The 21,596-nt window shown below is 51.8% G+C and overlaps 2 protein-coding genes across 4 annotated transcripts; one reads left to right on the forward strand and one right to left on the reverse strand.

Moving 5' to 3' along the window:
- Positions 1-430: 430 nt before the first annotated feature.
- SMIM33 (small integral membrane protein 33) lies at positions 431-15,839 on the reverse strand. 2 transcript variants are annotated; one of them, XM_063642791.1, is made up of 2 exons: positions 4,182-4,458; positions 431-2,783 (listed from the first exon to the last, which is right to left on the reverse strand). In XM_063642791.1, the coding sequence occupies exons 1-2, from the start codon at positions 4,188-4,190 to the stop codon at positions 2,394-2,396; spliced, it is 399 nt and encodes a 132-aa protein (XP_063498861.1). In that variant the 5' UTR covers positions 4,191-4,458; the 3' UTR covers positions 431-2,393. The 2 variants fall into 2 exon arrangements, with proteins under 2 accessions (XP_063498861.1, XP_063498860.1); XM_063642790.1 differs by lacking the exon at positions 4,182-4,458 and adding an exon at positions 14,841-15,839 and having other exon boundaries at positions 1,406-2,783.
- Positions 8,640-21,426, forward strand: ECSCR (endothelial cell surface expressed chemotaxis and apoptosis regulator). 2 transcript variants are annotated; one of them, XM_055286055.1, is made up of 10 exons: positions 8,640-8,773; positions 13,147-13,191; positions 13,523-13,573; positions 13,726-13,785; positions 14,776-14,820; positions 15,854-15,967; positions 16,371-16,469; positions 16,656-16,692; positions 20,811-20,907; positions 21,077-21,426. In XM_055286055.1, exons 1-10 carry the CDS (start codon positions 8,713-8,715, stop codon positions 21,083-21,085), a joined length of 618 nt encoding a protein of 205 aa, XP_055142030.1. In that variant the 5' UTR covers positions 8,640-8,712; the 3' UTR covers positions 21,086-21,426. The 2 variants fall into 2 exon arrangements, with proteins under 2 accessions (XP_055142030.1, XP_055142031.1); XM_055286056.2 differs by lacking the exon at positions 13,726-13,785 and having other exon boundaries at positions 8,660-8,773.
- The last annotated feature ends 170 nt before the right edge of the window (positions 21,427-21,596 follow it).

Raw genomic sequence — 21,596 nt, forward strand, 5'->3', positions numbered from 1 at the left:
CCTGTCCTTTCAGTGCCTTTCTCTTCAGTGAGAGGCTTGGGGAGCAGGGACCATAGGCTGGCCTGAGCCAGCACACAGATGATGCCATGAGGGTACACAGCTGTGTCCTGGGCAAGGGGCCACTCAAAGGAGCAGGTGTCACTATAGGTGCCAGATGAGAGAGCCTGCAAAGGCACAAGGGGGAAAGAGTTTGTGTGATGAGATGAGACAGTCCCTGGAGGGCCTTGGACAGCACAGCCAGCTGCCGTGCCATACCTTCCACCATCACGGTTACAACTGAGCCACTGATTCAACGCTGTGGTGGTGCAGCTGTCCCCATCTGGGAGGGAACGCAGCCCATCTCTGTTAGTTCCATTTGTCTTACCAGGCTGGGGTCATTCCCTCCCTCCCACCCTTTTTTTTTTTTTTTTTTTTTTTGAGTTGGAGTTTTGCTGTTGTCACTCAGTCTGGAGTACAACGGCACCATCTCGGCTCACTGCAACCTCCGCCTCCCGGGTTCAGGCGATTCTCCTGCCTCAGCCTCTCGAGTAGCTGGGATTACAGACATGCACCACCACCATGCCCGGCTAATTTTGTATTTTTAGTAGAGAAGAGGTTTCGCCAGGCTAGTCTTGAACTCCTGACCTTGGGTGATCCTCCCACCTTGGCCTCCCAAAGTGCTAGGATCACAGGTGTGAGCCACCGTACCTGGCCTGTTTTTTTTTTTGGTCACAAAGGCTCAATACACATTTCTGAGTACAGCATCACTGTAGAGAAATGCTCCACACAGACACACATGGGTCAGAAGGAACTGGCTGCCCCTAAGGACGGCAGAGCCAAGGGAGTCAAGGGGGAACAGTCCCCACTCTCCCTAAGTATCCCACCCTGTCCTCAAGGCCGGAAGATCCTCCATCATCACGCCAGTGGCTTGTATACTAGAAACCAGCCCAGAATCAAAGGCCTTTCCAATCCATCCAGTACCTATCATGGGGCTTAGGCTGTGGAGTCTGATGGCCCCAGCTTCAAATCCTGACCCCACCACTTAGGACCTGTGTCTACCTAGGTATCTTGATAACCCTCAGTTTCCCCAAGTGTAAAACGGGGATAGCAGTGGCCCCTCCCCTGCAGGTTGTTGTGAGGAGTGAATGGTATTATATCTGTAGGTCCACAGAGAAGCCTGGTGTCCAGCACATAGACCCACAACAAGGGGCAACTATTAACACTTTAGCTGCCTCTCCCCAATCCCAAAGGAGGCAAGCCTGCCCTCTGCACACACTGCAATCCCCACCTCTGTTCCTTTTTATCTTCTGTTATTTTCCAGCCTCCCTGACTGTGCTGGGGTCTTGCCAATGCCCCCAGGGGACTCCTTTTCCCCAGGAGTTCCCCAGGGTAGAGCACCAGAGGTCCTGCCATAAATGTCTGACTGCAGATGAGTAAGATGCAGAGGTGCTGGGGAAGGCAGTGCCACCAGCAGGCACTGAGCCACCAGGAGGCCCAGTTTTGTCTTCCTGGCTTCTGAATGCATCATCCTGACCCCCCTGCTGACTAGATCCAGGCCCTCCCACAGCTGAGAGTGGTCCCCACCCCACTCCTTCCTTCCCCAAACAAGTTCCATGGAGCTCCTTTTCCTTTCCTGTTTTCTCATCAGCCGGAAAGATCTGGGAAATGTCCTGTGGTACATTCTAGGCTTATTCCAACAGGCCCAGGCACACAGAAAGTGGGAGGCAATGAGAGGCTCCCAAATTCCCCCTATCCCTTCTGGGGAGGCAAGACAGAGTCAGTGGGGGCCTTTGAAAGCCAATCTTTGAACTATAAATTGTGCTTGGGCTTACAAGGACTTTGGAGCTTGTCAACAAGGTCTGGGCCCTAACAGCGGAAGGACTGTCCCTGACTGACTGCCCCAAGGAGAACAGACGTTCGTCACTTCCCTAAGCCCAGTGAGTCTCAGGGAAGGCAGATCCCAGTTTCTCCACCTGAGCTCTCCTTGGCTGGCCTTTGTAGGATGAGGGCCACTCCACAGGGCCTCTGACATTCCTGCTTGGGGGAGGTGGTGGAATCTCCCGAGTTGAATTCACATTACAAAAGAAGGAGATTAAGGGTGCAATGAAGGGGCAGAGACTCAGAAAAGGAGATTCAGGGGTCTGGTGGTCCCTGAAGAAGAGGGAGGGACTTTGTGAGGTGGCCCTGGGCCCCGGAAGGGCCCCCGCAGCATGTTTCTGGGCAGGGCCCTCAAGCTTTGATTCTCCTGCCCACCACAGGGCTTTCTCTATAAATGTTCTGAGAGAGTAGCTCCAGCTGAGTCCAGTGTGCCCTTCCGACGCTCTGATGCCCAGGCTCCAATTTGCTTTTGCCCTAGTTCTCTGCCCGGTTTCTTGTTCTGAGCTGGGTCAGACTAACTTTCCAAAGTCTCCCTCCTACAGATAAGTGACTTCATCGATGCTGGGCCTGGGTCCATCTGGTGCAGGGCAGGAGCCAGGAACAAGAGGGCCCCATGGTGCTTCTTCAGGACTGTCTTGGGGGCCCAGCGCCTGCCAGTGGATGAGGTAGATGCCACCATCTGGCTTTGGGGTCGGTGGCTCTGTAGGGAGAGTGGCATGGCCCTGGTGCAAACTTGGCCCAAAGTGGACTGCCACTATGATGCAGACTGCCAGCAGAACAAAGACAGCGACGATGACGGTGACCACAGGCAGCCCGTCACCTCGAGGTTGTTCCCAGGTGCCACTTAGCACCTCCGGAAGCTGCCTCTGGGGCTCCTGATCTGATGAACTGTTCACAGCTGGAGAAGGCCAGGAGTAGTGGCCAGCCTGGGAGGAGAGTGGCAGAGAGAGAGGGTGACATGGATGTATACACACAGAAAAAGACCAAAATAGAAAGAGACAAACACCCAAAGGAACCTGAGGCAGGGCAGGGGGTTGAGGGCAGGAGGGACCAGAGACAAAGACAGAAAGACAAAAAGTCACAGTAAAGACCTGGAGAGAGGCAGAGAAGACAGAGGTAAACCACACGGCAGCAGAGACGATACAAGAAAAAGGCAGAAAAGGCAGAGGGGGATACAGAGAGGGAGAAAGAAGGAGGAAAGGGGAAAGAAAAAGGCACATAGACAGAAATAAAGATAGAGACAGAGACAGAGAAAAAAGAAACAGACGCAGGGAGACAAAGACATTCAGACAGGGACAAAGAGAGTGCTGGCTTCATCACAGTCCAGCGTATACAGTTTGGCCCCCCAAGTTTCCTCCCACTGTCCCCTCTTCCCATGTCTCCAGCAAAATTCCTAAATAGATCCTGTGCCCTGGGTCGAGAGTCTTGGCATGCCATGGGCTGCTGTCCCCACATCCTGGGCAGTGGGCAGAGAGCACCTGCTTCTTAAAGTCCTGGGGAAAGGGGGTCCTTGTCCAGCATTTTAGGCTCCCCTTACTCCCCACTCACACAGAAGACAGACAGGTGGTGCCCTGGCAGCGGGAGAGGTAGAGGTAGAGGAGACCTGAACTTAGAAGGCAGGGGGATGCCTCATCCCATAACTGTACCCCCGCCACCCTGCCGAGGTCTCAGCATCAGGTTCTGGGGTCCTGGAGGAGAGGGGGTGCCCAGTGTGGACTCCTGGCTCTGCCCAGGATGGATTGAGGAGACCCTGTGTCAGTCTTCCTCTGTCAAAGTCCCAGTGTTCTTCTACCAAAAGCTGGGGGCCATGATCTGTACCCCTGTCTGACTCCACCCTGCTGGGTATTAGATGGGGGTGGTGGCATTGTAGTGAAGGTAGCAAACGGCAAAACTGTAAACCCTAGAGCTGAGGTCCTCACAGGCCCAGGAAACTTTTCCTCCCTAGCTTCCCCTTCCCAGATGGGCCATCCTGGAACAAATCTTAGCGGGTGGAACCCCTCCCTCTAACCCTGCACCCTCAGCATGGCCCTCCCCATGAGTAGGCCAGGAAAGGCTTCCCAGGACAAACCCATGTCCTTTAGCCCCTCAGTCCCCCTGTCCACACTATCCCATCTCCCACATGCATCCCTTTGCCTGTGGAAAAGCACACCCCCCTCCCTACCTTGCAAGTATCTCTGGGTCCCAGGCCACAAAGTTCCCAGGGCAGGGGGTGGGGAAGCAGCTCTAGATGTGCAGAGGAAAAGGGGAAGCTAAGGCTGGTGACAGACAGGGGGACCCTGCAGGGAGTCAGCCCAGCCTGGCAGGAAGGGGTGAGCAGAGTCTACCTGGTGCATTGTCCGGGCTGGCACAGGGCTCCCTTGGGACTGGCAGCCAGCTGGGTAAAGGAGGGCTGGCCGCCCTAACTCAGCCCCTACCCGGAGCTGCCACGTCTACGAGGCCCATGGGCACACACCCTGTGCACACACTGTCACCGCTCTCCTGTGCTTGCACTTCCTTCCGGGAACATCTGGGCTACCCTAGGCTCTGCCCTTAACTCTGATAGTACCTTAATCTTCCTCCTTGGCACCTCCTTTCATGCCCCCTGCCAGCTTCAGGAGCCTGGGTGTGTCTGCCCACCCCTCCTCCACCAGATCTCAGAAGCCTGGCCAGAGCCCCAACCCAACCTGCCCCCCACCAAGTCATGCTGGCTCCTCGCCTTAACCGATTTCCTGGAGTTATCGTCCTTTGATCTTTTCTTTCTAAATGCAGTATTTCTCTTTTCTTTTTTTTTTTTTTTTTTTAGATGGAGTCTCGCTGTGTCACCCAGGCTGGAGTGCAGTGGCGTGATCTGGGCTCACTGCAACCTCCGCCTCCCAGGTTCAAGCAATTCTCCTGCCTCAGCCTCCTGAGTAGCTGGGATTACAGGCGCCCACCACCACGACCAGCTAATTTTTGTATTTTTAGTAGAGACGGGGTTTCACCATGTTGGTCAGGCTGGTCTTGAACCCCTGACCTCGTGATCCACCCGCCTTGGCCTCCCAAAGTGCTGGGATTACAGGTATAAGCCACCATGCCCGGCCTCTAAATACAATATTTCAAACACAATGGAAACTGCAGATACATTCTCTCTTTAATAAATACATAATAAGTCTCTAAATCTCCAAGCCTCAACCACCAGCTCTGTCTTCTCTCAATAGTTTGTCACATTTATTTTAAAATATTAATATTACAATGAAAACAGAAGCCCTCACTTCCTGACCTCTCCCCTCCTTCTCACCACAGGGATAAACATCTCATAGAATTTGATGTTTATTGGCCGGGTGTGGTGGCCCATGTCTGTAATCCCAGCACTTTGGGAGGCTAAGGCAGGAGGATCACTTGAGGCTAGGAGTTCAAGACCAGTCTTGGCAACATAGTGAGACCTTATCTCAACAAAAAATTTAAAAATTAGCTGGGCGTGATGGTGTATACCCATAGTCCCAGCTACTTGGGAGGCTGAGGTGGGAGGATCACTGAGCACAGGAGGTCAAAGACCATGAGCCATGTTCGTGTCACTACACTCCAGCCTGTGCAACAGAGGGAGATCTCATCTCAAAAAAAATAATAATAAAAGAATTTGATGTTTATTATTCTCACACAAGGCATTGTTTTCCTTTTTTTCTTTTGGTTTTTATAAATGTGAATTCTATATTTCTTTGCATTTGCCTGAGTGCAACTTCATTTGAGAGTATGTATGTGTTTTAATGTGTCCAAGTCACAAAAACTGCCCACCAATCTCTCCTCTCTCTAGAGACAGTTTTTTTTAAGCCCCGGCTAACTCTGTGGGACCACCTCATTCTGTCCGTTGCTGTGCACTCACCATCCTCCCTTCCAGTCTGGAGAGCCAGAGACACCCTGGGAACTCCCCTCCGCTGGAGTCTTGATCCAGGATGAAACAGAATGTAGCATCCTGGTTCCTTGTCTCTCAGCCGAGCTGTCCCACATCCTGACATCCAGGGCCCCCACTCAGACCTCCAGGTTCACTTGAGCCCAGATCCCTGGGCTGCTGACCTGATCTGCAAAGTGAGTGGGACCTATTGCTGGCTCACCTTGAAGCCCCTGGCTGACCCCCTCCCAACGGGATCAAAGGCTCTGCTCATCCTCTGCTTCCCACCTTGGTCCATTTAAACTTCAGCCAGAGGGAATCTGGACTCTGCCACAGGTCCTGAACTTCGGCCACTGCTATTCACCTCCTGCCTCTTCAAGACACAAGTGCCATTGCTCTGGCAGATACCTTCACTGGGGCTCCTGTCCCTGTATCCAAAAGCCCAATTTCTGATCCTTCTGATGACTACTTCTTCTCTTTCCCTCCCTCATTAATCCAGGATCTATCTCCTAAAGGGCTTCCGAGAGGATAATATGGTGGAACTTCTGGGAGCAGACTACAGCCCCAGCCTTCTGTGTCGCTTCTCTACCACTGCTGTGAGCTGCCCGCCCATTCCTGCCGTCTAAACCTTAAACATCTGTTATAGCTTAGGTCAAGTGTGGCCTCCTCTAGGGACACATTTTTCAGCCCTGTACTTGAGTAACTTGCTTTCTTTTCCTTAAGCCTTACAGCATAATGTTTCTTACCCGCTCCTAACATTTGTCACACTTTATCTTATGTAACAGGTGTGTGGGGGCTCATTTTTCCAGGAACCATGTCTCTTTTTTTTTGAGACTGAGTCTTGTTCTGTCACCCAGGCTGGAGCGCAGTGGTGAAATCTCGGCTCATTGCAACCTCCACCTCCTTTCCATCTCTCTGGGGGAGGGTAGAAGTGGCTTTGCTGGCCAGAGGAAGGCAAAGAGCAACCCTTCTTTCACTCTGTCGCCACCAAAGGCAGGCAGGCTGAGGAGTCTGCAGCGGGAGCTGAAGGACAGGGGCCTGTGGGAACACCCTGAGCAGGCCAGAGTGGGGTTGCCATGATAGACCCAGGGCAGGTCTGAGAGGCGGCTGACTTTTGAGGTCATCGGAAACTCTGGGCTAGAGTTGGGTAAGTAAGGAGCAAGGGCTGCTTTCCTCTACCACACCCCACTTCTTGCCTTGTAAAAAGCTATAGGTCTGTAAGGAGTGTGAGGTTTCTTTTTAGGGTAATGGAAATGTTATAAAATTGATTTTATTTGGGGTGGGTGAACAACTCTCTAAATATATAAAAACCACTGAGGCAGCCAGGCGCGATGGCTCATGCCTGTAATCCCAGCACTTTGGGAGGCCGAGGTGGGTGGATCACGAGGTCAGGAGATTGAGACCATCCTGGCCAACACGGTGAAGCCCCATCTCTACTAAAAATACAAAAAATTAGCCGGGTGTGGTGGCGGGTGCCTGTAGTCCCAGCTACTCTGGAGGCTGAGGCAGGAGAATGGCATGAACCCAGAAGGCGGAGTTTGCAGTGAGCCGAGATCATGCCACTGCACTCCAGCCTGGGCAACAGAGTGAGACTGTGCCTCAAAAAAAAAAAAAAAAAAACCACTGAGGCTGGTGTGGTGACTCAGGCCTGTAATCCCAGCACTTTGGGAGGCCGAGGTGGGTGGATCACCTGAGGTCAGGAGTTTGAGACCAGCCTGGCCAATATGGTGAAACCCTGTCTCTACTAAAAACACAAAAATTAGCCAGGCTTGCTGGGGTGTCTGTAATCCCAGCTACCCAGGAAGCTGAGGCAGGAGAATAGCTTGAACCCAGGAGGCGGAGGTTGCAGTGAGCCGAGATTTTGCGGCTACACTCCAGCCTGGGCAACAGAAGGAGACTGTCTCAAAAAAAAAAAAAAGCCACTGAATTGTGCACTTCAAATGAGGATGGGTGAGAGGGTGAAGAAGGCATCCACATGGTAGGGAAGGAATGGGAGCAGAAATGGGAGCTTGGTTACTGAAAGGGGAGTCATCCGATAAGTAAGTATTTAAGGATCATGGGAGTCAGAGAAGGGCCTTAGAGACGCTACTCCCTAGCACCAACGAGCACACTGACAACTCAGACCTAGGTTTCTTTCCTTTGAAAATATTTGTTTTTTTGAGACAGGGTCTCACTCTGTGGCCCAGGCTGGAGTGCAGTAGCATGATCTCGGCTCACTGCAAGCTCCACCTCCCGGGTTCCCGCCATTCTCCTGCCTCAGCCTCCCGAGTAGCTGAGACTACAGGCACCCACCACCGCACCTGGCTAATTTTTTGTATTTTTAGTAGAGACGGGGTTTCACCATGTTAGCCAGGATGGTCTCAATCTCCTGACCTCGTGATCTGCCCATCTCGGCCTCCCAAAGTGCTGGGATTATAGGCATGAGCCACTGTACCCGACCAAGACCCCATCTCTTAAAAAAAAAAAGTAAAAAAGGAATAATAATCATGCATATAGGGCCTCTCTGAAAGATGTGGGGAGTCCTATCTGCATTGGGATCCCTGAGGAGGGAGAGGAATGTGGAGAATTCAGAGTCCAGGGAGCATGGGCGGCTGGTGGGCTGGGCTTCCAGGCTGAATCATGGGAAAGGAGAACCTGGTCTGAAACAGTACTGGGTGGGATTGGTGTTAGATTCCAGGAAAACCCCCAGGTGGTCTGTGGTGGAACTTGATGGACCCCTCAGAAGGGAAGAGAATGGGGATGGGTCGGGTTGCCATGGTTGGTCATTGTGCATAGGCACTAGAGGCCATGCTGGGTGGGCACAGTCGCTGCTGCAGCCTCACATCCTCATCTGGACATGGCTGAGCAGGGCCCCTGGAGCTGGTCCCAATGTGTTTCCTTCTATTCTTTTGACAGGAAGCTCCTGGAGAGCCGGTCCCCACCCCCATCCCGCCCCAGCACTCCCTCTCTCTTCTCCACTATGGACAGAGCCTCCACTGAGCTGCTGCCTGCCCGCCACATACCCAGCTGACATGGGCACTGCAGGAGCCATGCAGCTGTGCTGGGTGATCCTGGGCTTCCTCCTGTTCCGAGGTAAGAGGCGCCTGCCGCTTTCCCACAGCAATTCCTCTCCGCAGCTGGCCATTCTAGGCATCGGTCTCTTTCTCAGGAGACACATGCTTTCCATCCAGGGGCTGTGCCCAGGGGAAATTCCAGAGCCTTTCCATGAAGGGGATCAGTTGGATTGGGGGGTCCTGATTACCGGGCAGGGGTAAAATGGAGCTACGGTTAAACCCTCTTGTGGGAAATTGTCCTGGGGAGCTGGGCTCCCCACAGAGGCTGGCCTCCTGAATCGTGGGAGGGAGCTGTGTTAGTGCGAGACCCAGGCCCAAAGCTCCTTCTAGGATGTGCTCAGGCTACTCATGACTCTCACCCTCTGATCTTGGGGCAGGGCTGACGAGGGCCACTCTATCAACTGTTCTAACACAAAACCTCTGCACCTTGGGCTTCACAGGGGATCTGTTCTCTCCTTTCACATGAGGAGTAGCAACCTAGGAATTCCTAATGTTGATTTTAAAGTTAAATCACAGCAAGAGGGACTCAGGTTAGACACAAAGAACTATTCACCAAGGAGGATGTGCATAACATTCTCACACTCAGGGGGCTAGAGGAGATGACCTCCAGAAGAGGCTACTTGGAAATGGCACCTGTCTGACAGGCGCTGCCAGCCAGTGAGTTGTGAAGCTGCTCATAGGGGTCCTCTCATCAGGGAGCAGTTGCTGGGAATCATGACGAGTCCAGGGCATTCTGACTCACAGGGCAGCAACTTCCCTTTGACCATCCCTGCTCTGCCCCCGCCTCACCCTCTACAAGTCCTCTGTGCTCAAAGCAGCAGAAAGAGTGCACAAGAGGGCTCGGATGGGGAGGGCTGGTGGCTCCCCGTCAGTGGTGGGTAAGAGGGCCTGAGTACCAGAACACTGCCTCCCGGAGAAGTCAGGCATTTCTCTAAAAGCCCATGGACTGGAGGACAAGACTCTGATTGTCCCCATCCCCTCTTACCCCCTCCGTGACAGAGTCACATATCTGGGGCTGGGGGACGAGGCTGTTGTGGAAACTGCAGGTGAAGCTCATGAGGTGGCATTTTCACAGGCCTAGACTTTTCCCAGCCTCCCTACCCACTGTTTTCTCCCAGGCAAGTGCCAGCGCTCTCAAATGCCCTGTGTCAGCTGTACCTAAGCTGCTATCACCCGCCCTGAGTTTCCTAACCCTTCATCCTGAAGTGTGCAGAGTACTTCCTGGCTCCTTCATCTTGGTGGACTGAGGAATCCTGAGCACATTCAGGCCCATAAAGGGACTTGACTATAGATACCCAGAGGCAGTGCAGACTTGAGACTGGGAGGATTTGAGAGAACGGGGCAAAAACAAAAGTGTCCGGCCTTCATTGAGCATATCAGGCACTGTGTTAAGTGCTTCATATGCATTTTCCTCCCCTCACAACAACTTGCGAGGTACTAATACCAAATGCATTTTACTTAGTTATTTTTGAGACAGGGTCGCTCCATTGCCCAGGCCAGAGTTGCAGTGGCATGATCATGGCTCACTGCAGCCTTGACCTCCTGGGCTCAAGCAATCCTCCTGCCTTAGCCTCCTGTGTAGCTGGGGGCTACAGGCACATACCACCACATCCAGCTAATTTTTGCATTTTTTTGTAGAGACAAGGTTTTACCATGTTGCCCAGGCTGGTCACTTGCACTTCAAAGTAAAGTAAACTGAGGCCTAGGTCAGACAGCGACAAAGCCAGGACTTGAACTCAGGCTTGCCAGGCTCGATTAAAATCCACGATTTTAACTACTAAACTATGCTTTTGAGGAAAAAATGGGGAGGGGTGTGTGCGGAGATAGACTAGAAGGGGATAAAACAGACAGGATTAGAGAGGGGAGACCTGGGAAATCAAAAATTCCTGTGGCTAGAGCTCTTTGGGAATCTGCAGGCCCAGTGGTCAGAGACACCTTCGGCTGTAGACACAGATGCTCCCTAAGTCCCTCCCCTACTCACAGAGGAATCTTTGTTGGTGACAAAAAGTTTGGGTAGTGGGTGGGGCAAGAGGCAAAGAAATAGCAGGGTCTTGAAGCTTGTGACTTTGGAACTCCTCCCAAGCCACTGAATAATTTTCTTTCTAGATAAATGCAGGAGGGCAGTTCCCTGTGCCTTCCCACCAAAAACTAAGTTATAACCGTACAGCATTTAGATAGTACATTAGGCCGGGCTCGGTGGCTCATGCCTGTAATCCCAGCACTTTGAGATGCTGAGGCAGATGGATCACCTGAGGTCAGGAGTTTGAGACCAGCCTGGCCAACATGCTGAAACACCATCTCTACTAAAAATACAAAAATTAGCCGGGCATGGTGGCAGGCGCCTGTAATCCCAGCCACTCAGGAGGCTGAGGCAGGAGAATCGCTTGAGCCCGGGAGGCGGAGGTTGCAGTGAGCTGAGATCGCGCCACTGCACTCCAGCCTGGGTGACCAAGAGCGAAACTCTGTCTCAAAAAAAAAGTACATTAGATATGCTGGATTAGTAACTGATACATGTTTTCAGGACATGCCTTGGGTTAAAAGGATTCTCCCAGGGTCCTCCCCAGCTAGAAAGGGTTTTCTCTAGCTTGGGCTTCCTATAAATTTTAACTCCCCTCTTGACCATCCCCCTCTCCCCAGCAAGGGAATGGGGCTCTCAGAAATGGTGATCTAGAAAAACATGGCCCAGGGTTTGGTAATTTTACACTTGGAAGCAATTAATTCTACACTATCCAAATGATAGCCCCATGGAGGAAGGCAGTGGCTTAAGGAAAATAAGCAGAGCAGCAGGCTGCCACAGGCTGGGGTGGGCCCCTGGCACCCTGCCGCCTCTGTCTACCCAGGCCTGGGCTGAATGCTCCCCTGATGCTGAGAGGCTAAGGGAGCAGCAGAGCCAGGCCAGGGGCTGCAGTCCCCGCTCAAGCAGAGGGACGGGAACCCAGCTGGGCGGCTCCACTTCCCCACGTTGTTTTCCTTTCACATTGTTCACAGGTTTCAAGAATGATTTCATTGTGGAAAATGAGCAAATACAACCTGACCTTTCAGGTTCTACATACACAGCGGGACACACACAAGGGCCCACGAGCATGCACACACATTTGCATAGAGCCCCGCAGACACAAGTGTACATACAAAAAAGCCAGTGAGGGTTTCTGACTGGGGACTCTTGGTGACCGACCCCTCTCTGGGTTTGGTCAATAACAACCATTTCCTATGTATCCTCTGCCTGTGAGAGTGAATGGGTTGCTCATGCTAGAGCTTCCCTGCCTCCTATATATACCTCAGAACTTACTTTATGCACAGGCCCCTACCTCTAGCCAAGATACAAGCCCTAATCCCCATCCCCATCTCACTCACCTTCCCATCTATTAGCCCCTTCCCTGGGGGCAGGACCAGGGTGACAGCAGTTTAAGGTAAACATTAGCCTAGAGACCTGGAGTCCTGGGCCCTTCCTTGTCTAGGTATGGCAGGTCATTGATCTTCTGTCCTTAGAAATGTCACTAGTTTAAAATAACCTTCTCCTGACTCTGCATCAGGTTGGTAAAATGCCCATGCCAGATTGAAGAGACAGGGAAGGACTTCGGGACTCTGAGCCATGAGGTGGTGGTGATGTTGCTACTGAGTCAGTCTCAGAGGAAGCCAGCACCGTGAGCCACAGCCCACATCCTTTAGCCCTCTGCCTAGTGTGTCTGCCTTCCAGCATGGTAGGATTAGAAAGCCAAAACGCTTTTTCTGTTTTGTTTTCTTTTTTTTTTTTTTTTTTTGAGATGGAGTCTCACTTTGTCGCCCAGGCTGGAGAGCAATGGCACGATCTCAGCTCACTGCAACCTCCACCTCCCAGGTTCAAGCGATTCTCATGCCTCAGCCTCCCAAGCAGCTGGGATTACAGGCGTGCGCATCAGGCCTGCTAATTTTTGTATTTTTAGTAGAAGCAGGGTTTCACCATGTTGGCCAGGCTAGTCTTGAACTCCTGACCTCAAGTGATCTACCCACCTCAGCCTCCCTAAGTGCTGGGATTATAGGTGTGAACCACCACACCTAGCCAGTGTTTTCTTTTCTTTTTTCTTTTTCTTTTTTTTTTTGTTGAGATAGGGCCTCCATCTGTTGCCCAGGCTGGAGTGCAGTGGTGCAATCATAGCTCACTGCAGCCAGCCTCAACCTTCTGGTCTCAAGCAGTCCTCCCACCTCAGCCTCCTGAGTAGCTAGGACTCCAGGTGTGCACTACTGTGCCTGGAGAATTAAAACAAACAAACAAACAAGCAAAAAACCTTTTTTTTAGAGACAGGGTCTTGCTATGTTGCCCAGGCTGGCCCAGAAGTTATTCTAAGGGTTCCTCTCTAGGCTCTGTGCTGGGCAGGGGACTTACCAAGCTGTGTGTTTTGCTTTCTCTTGCAGGCCACAACTCCCAGCCCACAATGACCCAGACCTCTAGCTCTCGGGGTAAGACCAAACATATGGGTCTACTCCAGCGTGTAGGCCTAGGAGCTTAGGAAGGGTGAAAGGAGCTCTATGCCAATTTAGCCTTAACCTCAGGGGGCTGGGGCTGCAGCTGGAGCGGGAGCTCTCAGGACTCACCAAGGCTGAGCTCATCTAAGGATTTTTTTTCAGCCTAGCCGAGTCTAATATGCCTTGAAAGAAAAAAGAGGTGAATGGTTGGGAATGAGGGGTGGGGGATGGGGTAGGGAGAAAGACACACAGATCTAGGGAAGAAGAGAGGGAGATGGAACAGTAGCAGGCTGTGCACCCCTCAGCCTCAGATGTTCTGTTTCAGGAGGACTTGGCGGTCTAAGTCTGACCACAGAGCCAGTTTCTTCCAACCCAGGTGAGTGAGTACGGTTGCTGAGGTCCCTGCTCCTGCCCCACACCCATTCATTCAGACCTGCTTGGAGCCCAGGGGTTCTTGGATGAGCAAGGGAGTGTGGTGTCACTAAACCTACCCCATCTCCCACTCCCTATCTGCCTCTGTCCTTGCAGGATACATCCCTTCCTCAGATGCTAACAGCCCAAGCCATCTGTCCAGCACAGGTACCCCAGGTACTGTGTCATTCAGACTACAATCCAGGAAGGGTCCAGTGAGGACCCTGACACAGTTTCTGCTCTAAAAGAGAATATAGACTGGGGTGAGGGGGAACAGACAAGGAAACAGACCCTCACACTGATGATGACATGCAGGGTGAGAAGGGCTGCGGTGGGCACAAGCAGAAGTATGGGAGCCCAGGCCCATGTCAGTCACTTCGGACTTGGGGGCCAGGGATGACTCCCAGAAGCGGCTTCTGAAGCCGAGCTGAGAATGGGTCAGCTGAGCATGTGGAGGCTGTGGGGTGGAGAGTAGTGGGGCTTATTCCAGGCAGAGGGAACTGCCCAGAGGTGAACAAGAGAATGGCCCCTTCTAGAACGGAAAGCAGGAAAGAAGAGGAAGACTTTGGACTGAAGAGCCCACCCAGTGCACACGCCGGCCAAGGCCCTGAGCAGGCCCGCATGTGCTTCCTCATTCACAGCAGCTCCAAAGAAGGCTGTGCAGACCCCCATGGCAGCCAGTAAACCTGTGACGCCGAGGCAGGCACCGTGGACAGGCTCTCCCCGACCTGGTTGGGCCTAACTTGGGCCAAGCCACAGACGCACACATCAGGACTTGTTGAGTGCCCAGGGCGGGGGGCAGCGATGAAAAACACCGGGTTCCATCTGGATGGGTTCCTTCTGCCCTCTTCAGGAGGCCACAGGGGTCAGGACCCACATCAGTGGCACTCTGGTTCAGGAAAGAAAGAGGCTTGGTGGGGCATAGAGACAGGAACTTGGGCCTGGTCACAACGAAGATAAAAGGAGCTTAGACTTGAGACTGAGAAAGGCATACCCAGAGAGGAGAGGGAGGGGAAGGATACCCCAAAATGAAGGAAAAGGAAGGCAGAAAAGGCTGAGAAAGGGCTAGAGTCCTCTCAGGCAGGGAAGACTGGCCTTTGCTTAGCAGCGAGGGAGAAGAGCTGCTGGGGGATACCCCCATCTTGGTCATGCTGTTTCATGGTGCAGGCGCAGGTGTCCCCAGCAGTGGAAGAGACGGAGGCACAAGCAGAGGTATGTCCTGCTGCACTCACCCTGAAGAGAAGTCGGCAGGAGATGTCTGTGACCCTTTCTCTCATCTTATCCCTTGGCTCTCAGATTTTTTATTCTCCCAGACTTATTTGGGAAGGCGGAGTGAGGAGAGATAAGCGGAACAGCAATTGGGCCTGAAGTACAATGGGTTGAGGAGGGAAGACACGGGTGACATAGCACCTTTTTTGGTGTTGAGAAGGAGTCTTGTTCTGTCATCCAGGCTGGGGTGCAGTAGTGCGATCCCGGCTCTCTGCAACCTCCTCCTCCTGAGTAGCTGGGATTACAGGCATGCGCCACAAGGCCCAGCTAGTTTTTGTTTTTTTGTTTTTTGTTTTGAGACGGAGTCTCGCTCTGTTGTCTATGTTGGAGTGCAGTGGCACAATCTTGGCTCACTGCAACCCCTGCCTCCCAGGTTCAAGCTATTCTCCTGCCTCAGCCACCTAAGTAGCTGGGACTATAGGCACGCATCACCATGCCTGGCTAATTTTTGTATTTTTAGTAGAGATGGGATTTCACCATATTGGCCAGGCTGGTCTTGAACTCCTGACCTCGTGATCTGCCCGCCTTGGCATCCCAAAGTGCTGGGATTACAGGCATGAGCCACTGTGCCCTGTCTTTTTTTTTTTTTTTTTTTTTTAGGAGAGATGGGGTTTCACCATGTTGGTCAGGCTGGTCTCAAACTCCTGACTTCAAGTGATCCACCCATCTTGGCCTCCCAAAGTACTGCGATTACAGGCATGAGCCACCGCACCAGGCCAACATAGCAGTTTTTAAGAGGGCCGGAAGTCTGTGCCCCTTAACAGGCAGCCTGGCTTGTTGGAGCCTTGCCTGAGCAGGAACATTCCTCCCACCTCAACCCTGGCACAACACAGACGGCTCTATTTTGCCCAGCCTGACCTCCTAGCTCTGCAGCATAAATTCCGGTCCTTCCCTAGGGGGAAGCGGGAGGGAAGCTAGCTCTAGCTTCCCTGTGTCAGTCCCCTTCGCTGATGCCCCTGACTCCACTCCATTTTAGACACATTTCAAACTGTTCCCCCCAATTCAACCACCATGAGCCTGAGCATGAGGGAAGATGCGACCATCCTGCCCAGCCCCACGTCAGAGACTGTGCTCACTGTGGCTGCATTTGGTGAGAGCGGGAGGAGAAGGTGGGACATAGGAGGGAACCCCACCCCTGGAATTGACTTGGACTCTAGGTCTGGAAACGCAAGTTCAAATCTCACCCATTTGTTCCGGGAAGTTCTGGCTGATGAGGAAGACCCTTGTGGGAGGGGGGCTCCTGCCCCGCCAGTCAGCTCTTCTTGGCTGTGCTGGGTTCCATGTTCTCATGCGGGGATGGAGTCGGGCTGGAGAGCCCACTCTGGCTAGGGGGCGGCAGGCTGAGAACTCACCTGTTCAGCAGAGAAATGGAACTCACTTTGCTCCTGAAGACTGTGTACACAGTACTTATCTGGAAAGGGAATGCTGGACTCTTGTTGGCCCCTTTGCCCCCCCCGACTGGCCCCCTTCGCCCCATTCTTTTCTCTGTTCAGGTGTTATCAGCTTCATTGTCATCCTGGTGGTTGTGGTGATCGTCCTAGTCGGTGTGGTCAGCCTGAGATTCAAGTGTCGGAAGAGCAAGGAGTCTGAAGGTGCGTGCCCTGCCCTCGGGGACTCTTTTCCCCTCTGCTGGCAGACCCAGGGCTAGAGCCCCAGCTCACACCAGCCTGCATCTGCCACTCTATGAGCCGGAGGGTCCCCAGGTGGGCTTTGAGAGGAAGGCTGGACTTCTGAGTTGTAGCGTGTGAGCCCCAACCTGTGCCTTTGGCTTTTTACAGATCCCCAGAAACCTGGGAGTTCAGGGCTGTCTGAAAGGTAAGACCGTCAGAAAAATCTTCTATCTGACACCCAGACCCCAACTCCCAGAGGGAACCAACACTTCCTGCGTTCCACACCCACACACCCACACACCCATATACCACACACCCTCACACATCACACACACACACACACACACCTCAAACCCACCACACACCCTACACCTCACTACACACACGCACACACCACACACCACACACATTACATACATCATACATCACACACACCCCCCATGTTATACACACCTCCCACACACCTCAAACACACCACATACCACACACCCCACTAGACACACATCTCACACACCATGCAACCCCCCACACACACATCCCACACACCTCAAACACACCCCACACCCCCTACAGACACATACCCACACACCACACACACACACCCCACTCATCAAACACACCACACACACCCCACACATCACACACCACACACACACCCCACACATCACACACCACACACACACCCCACACATACCTCAAACACACCACACACCCCACTACACACACACTACACACCCCACACACCACACACATACTCCATACTATACACACACCTACACACACACATCACAAACACACCGCACACCCCACACACCACACATATCCCATACTATACACACACCCCAACACACCTCAAACATACCACATGCCCCACACCCCACACTATGCACACACCACACACACCCCACACATCACACACCATACACACAACCCATACTATACTCATGCCCCACACCCCCCACACACCCACACACCACACACACCCCACACATCACACACCACACACACTCCAACTATACATACCTCCCCACACACATCACAAACACACCACACACTCCACACCCTACACTACACACACACACCCACCTACCACACACACCCCCCAAACCACACACACCCCATACTATACACCCCTCCACACACACACCTCAAATACACCACAGGCCTCACATTGCACACACCACACCCCACACACATCACACACCACACACACATCCCATACTATACACACACACACCATAAACCTACCACACACCCCACACTATACACATATACCCACACACCCCACACATCATACATACACACCCCTACACACCACACACAACACATCCCACACCCCACACTACTCACACATACCCATACGCTACACACACACCCCACGCACATCCACATACCACACACACCCCATACTATACACACACACCCCATGCACATCCACATACCACACACACCCCATACTATACACACACCCCCACATACACCACAAACACACAACATATCCCCATACCCCACACTACACACACACCCACACACCACATACACCCCATGCACCACACATACACCCTATACTATACACATATCCCACACACATCATAAACACACAACATGCCCCATACCCCACACATCCACAGCACAAACACACACACCCCACACCCTATACCCTACACACCTACCCACACCATACCCACCCTCATACCCATACTATACACACCCACCCTCCCCACACACATACCCCACACACCTACCCAAACAACACACACACCACAAACGCACCACGCATACCCACATCACACACCCCACACCCCATACCCAACATACCCACCCAAACAACATACATACACCACACCCCCACACACCAAACACATCCCCCCATACCATACACACACATCCCCCATACCATACACACACACACCACACACACACCACACCACACACACACATCCCATACCCTATACTACACACACACTACACACCTCATACTATACACACTCACACCACACACCCACCCAAACCACACACGCATCACACACAGACACCCTGTACCTCATATTACACACATACCGCATACTACACACACACCAAACACCCACCCAAACCACCCACACACCACATAAAAAACACACATGTACCCTATATTATACATACACACAACATATACACCTTACACCACACACACCACACATACACACTCCCCCACACATCACATACACGACATATAACATTCCCATACCATACACACACACCCCACACACGCTATACCGCACACACACCCCATACCACACACACCCCACACCACATACACACACACCACACATGCATTACCCCACACACACAGACAACACCTCACACCACATACCCCATACCACACATATACACCCCTCACACCACACACACATACCACACACATACAATCCTGACAGGCTCCTCTGAGGCCAGGGCTGGAGTGGGCAGGACAGGGGCAGACCTGAAAGGGAACAATCAAATGACAGGAGATGAACTGAAACTCTTCAACCCCAGGGCTAAGCCTCTATAACCCCATCATGAAAAGTGTAGGAATTCAGATTCTAATATAAAAAGACATTCTCTCTAAGCTTAGGAACCACTTTATTGAATACCTATTATGTGCCAAACACAATGGTATATATTTTATAATATTATCTCAAATCTTTATAGCAATTATTCAAGGTATATATTACTTTTTTTTTTTTTTTTGACATGGAGTCTTGCTCTGTTGCCTGGGCTGGAGTGCAGTAGTACGATCTCAGCTCACTGCAACCTCCGCCTCCCAGGTTCAAGGGATTCTCCTGCCTCAGCCTCCCGAGTAGCTGGGACTACAGGCATGCGCCACCACACCTGACTAATTTTTGTATTTTTAGTAGAGACAGGGTTTCACCATGTTGGCCAGGCTGGTCTCGTACTCCTGACCTTGTGATCCACCAACCTCAGCCTCCCAAAGTGCTGGGATTACAGGCATGAGCCACCACGCCCAGCCTTTTTTTTTTTTTTTTTTTTTTTAAGGGACAGGCTTGCTCTGTTGCCCAGGCTGGAGTGCAATGATGCCAACAGGGCTCAAATGATCCTCCCACCTCAGCCTGTCAAGTAGCTGGGACTACAGGCATGTGCCACCATGCCCAGCTAATTTTTAATTTTTTAAATAGATATGAGATGTCACTATGTTGGCCACGTTGGTCTCAAACTCCTGGTCTCAAGTGATCCTTCTGCCTCAGCCTCCCAAAATGCTGGGATTATAGGTGTAAGCCAAGACATTACTTCATTATACATTTTAAAAAATGAGGCTTTAGGCCGGGTGCGGTGGCTCATGCCTGTAATCTCAGCACTTTGGGAGGCCAAGGTGGGCGGATCACGAGGTCAGGAGTTCGAGACCAGCCTGGTCAAAATGGTGAAACCCAGTCTGTACTAAAAATACAAAAATTAGCTGGGCACAGTGGCAGGCGCCTATAATCCCAGCTACTCGGGAAGCTGAGGCAGGAGAATTGCTTGAACCCAGAGGCGGAGGTTGCAGTGAGCTGAGATGGTGCCACTGCACTCCAGCCTGGGTGACAGAGCAAGACTCCATCTCAAGGGATTAAAAAAAAAAAAAGTGAGGCTTTGGCAGATGCGATGGCTCACACCTGTAATCTCAGTACTTCGGGAGACTGAGGCAGGTAGATTGTGTGAGCTCAGGAGGTCAAGGCTGCAGTGAGCTGTGATCGTGCCACAGCACTCCAGTCTGGGTGACAGAGCAAGACCCTGTCTCAATAAAAACTAAAAAAATAAAATTGAGGCTTTAGTAGAGGTTGTAACTTGGTAAAGATCAAACAAGTAGTAGGTAGTAAAACCAAAATTTAAATGCAAGTCTTGGCCAGGTGCAGTGGCTCACACCTGTAATCCCAGCACTTCGGGAGGCCAAGATGGCTGGATCATTTGAGGTCAGGCATTCAAGACCAGCCTGGCCAACATGGTAAAATCCTGTCTCTACTGAAAAATACAAAAATTAGCCAGGCATGGTGGCACATGCTTGTAATCCCAGCTACTCAGGAGGCTGAGGCAGGAGAATGGCGTGAACCCACTAGGTGGAGGTTGCAGTGAGCTGAGATCACGCCATTGCACTACAGCCTGGGCGACAGAGTGAGACTCCATCTCTAAATAAATAAATAAATGCATCTTTTGGTCTTCAAAGCACACTCTCATTTCATTATGATCCACCACCAAAATATAGATTTTTTGAGACAAAGGTCTAAGTCTCAACAACCTCACAGTTCCTTGACTCCCCATTGCCCTGCCCTCCTCCTCTCTTTAACCCAGACCCCCTTCCTCCCCCAGCTGCTCCACAGCCAATGGAGAGAAAGACAGCATCACCCTTATCTCCATGAAGAACATCAACATGAATAATGGCAAACAAAGTCTCTCAGCAGAGAAGGTACATTTTTCTGTTTGCTGCCTTCCTTCCCCAAATTCACCTTTCCCCTCCTCCTCCTACTTTCAGGCCAGAAAGGAGATACTTTCAAAGACCCTGGCTCTTCTCCCCTCTTCTGTACCCCTCCAGTCCTAAAAAGTTCACCCTTCCCCATTATGCATTTATTTTGCAGGTTCTTTAAAAGCAACTTTGGGTCCCCATGAGTCCAAGGATGATGCAGCTGCCCTGTGACTACAAGGAGGAAGAGATGGAATTAGTAGAGGCAATGAACCACATGTAAATTATTTTATTGTTTCATGTCTGCTCCTAGATCTAAAGCACACTAGCATTGCCCCAGATCTGGGAGCAAGCTACCAGCAGGGGAGACTCTTTCCTATATGGACAGCTGCTGTGGAAATACTGCCTGCTTCTCCCACCTCCTCAGAGCCACAGGAAAAGAGGAGGTGACAGAGCGAGAGCAAGGAAAGTGACGAGGTGGATTGATACTTTCTACTTTGCATTAAAATTATTTTCTAGCCTGCAGTCTAATTACTTTTAAGGTCTATGCTCCCATGCACATTTCTTAACAGAATGTTCTAGCAGCTTTTGGCCCTTCTTTCCTAGACCAGACATACATGCAGGTTTCTGCCCCTATGGGCAGCTCTCTGAGAAACTTGGATGGTCGATAGAAGGGACTTTGTGTCAGGTTTTAT

The sequence above is a fragment of the Symphalangus syndactylus genome, chromosome 7 (assembly GCF_028878055.3).
Source record: "Symphalangus syndactylus isolate Jambi chromosome 7, NHGRI_mSymSyn1-v2.1_pri, whole genome shotgun sequence".
NCBI classification, from domain to species: Eukaryota; Metazoa; Chordata; class Mammalia; order Primates; family Hylobatidae; genus Symphalangus; species Symphalangus syndactylus.

Coding starts and splice junctions, on each gene's coding strand:
- SMIM33 (XM_063642790.1), bottom strand. CDS start 14,885: ATGAGAGAAAGGGTCACAGACATCTCCTGCCGACTTCTCTTCAGG. Junction 2,784..14,840: donor CCTGCCGACTTCTCTTCAGG/GTGAGTGCAGCA, acceptor CTCTCCTCCCAG/GCTGGCCACTACTCCTGGCC.
- ECSCR (XM_055286055.1), top strand. CDS start 8,713: ATGGGCACTGCAGGAGCCATGCAGCTGTGCTGGGTGATCCTGGGCTTC. Junction 13,192..13,522: donor CCAGACCTCTAGCTCTCGGG/GTAAGACCAAAC, acceptor GTTCTGTTTCAG/GAGGACTTGGCGGTCTAAGT. Junction 15,968..16,370: donor GCTCACTGTGGCTGCATTTG/GTGAGAGCGGGA, acceptor TTCTCTGTTCAG/GTGTTATCAGCTTCATTGTC.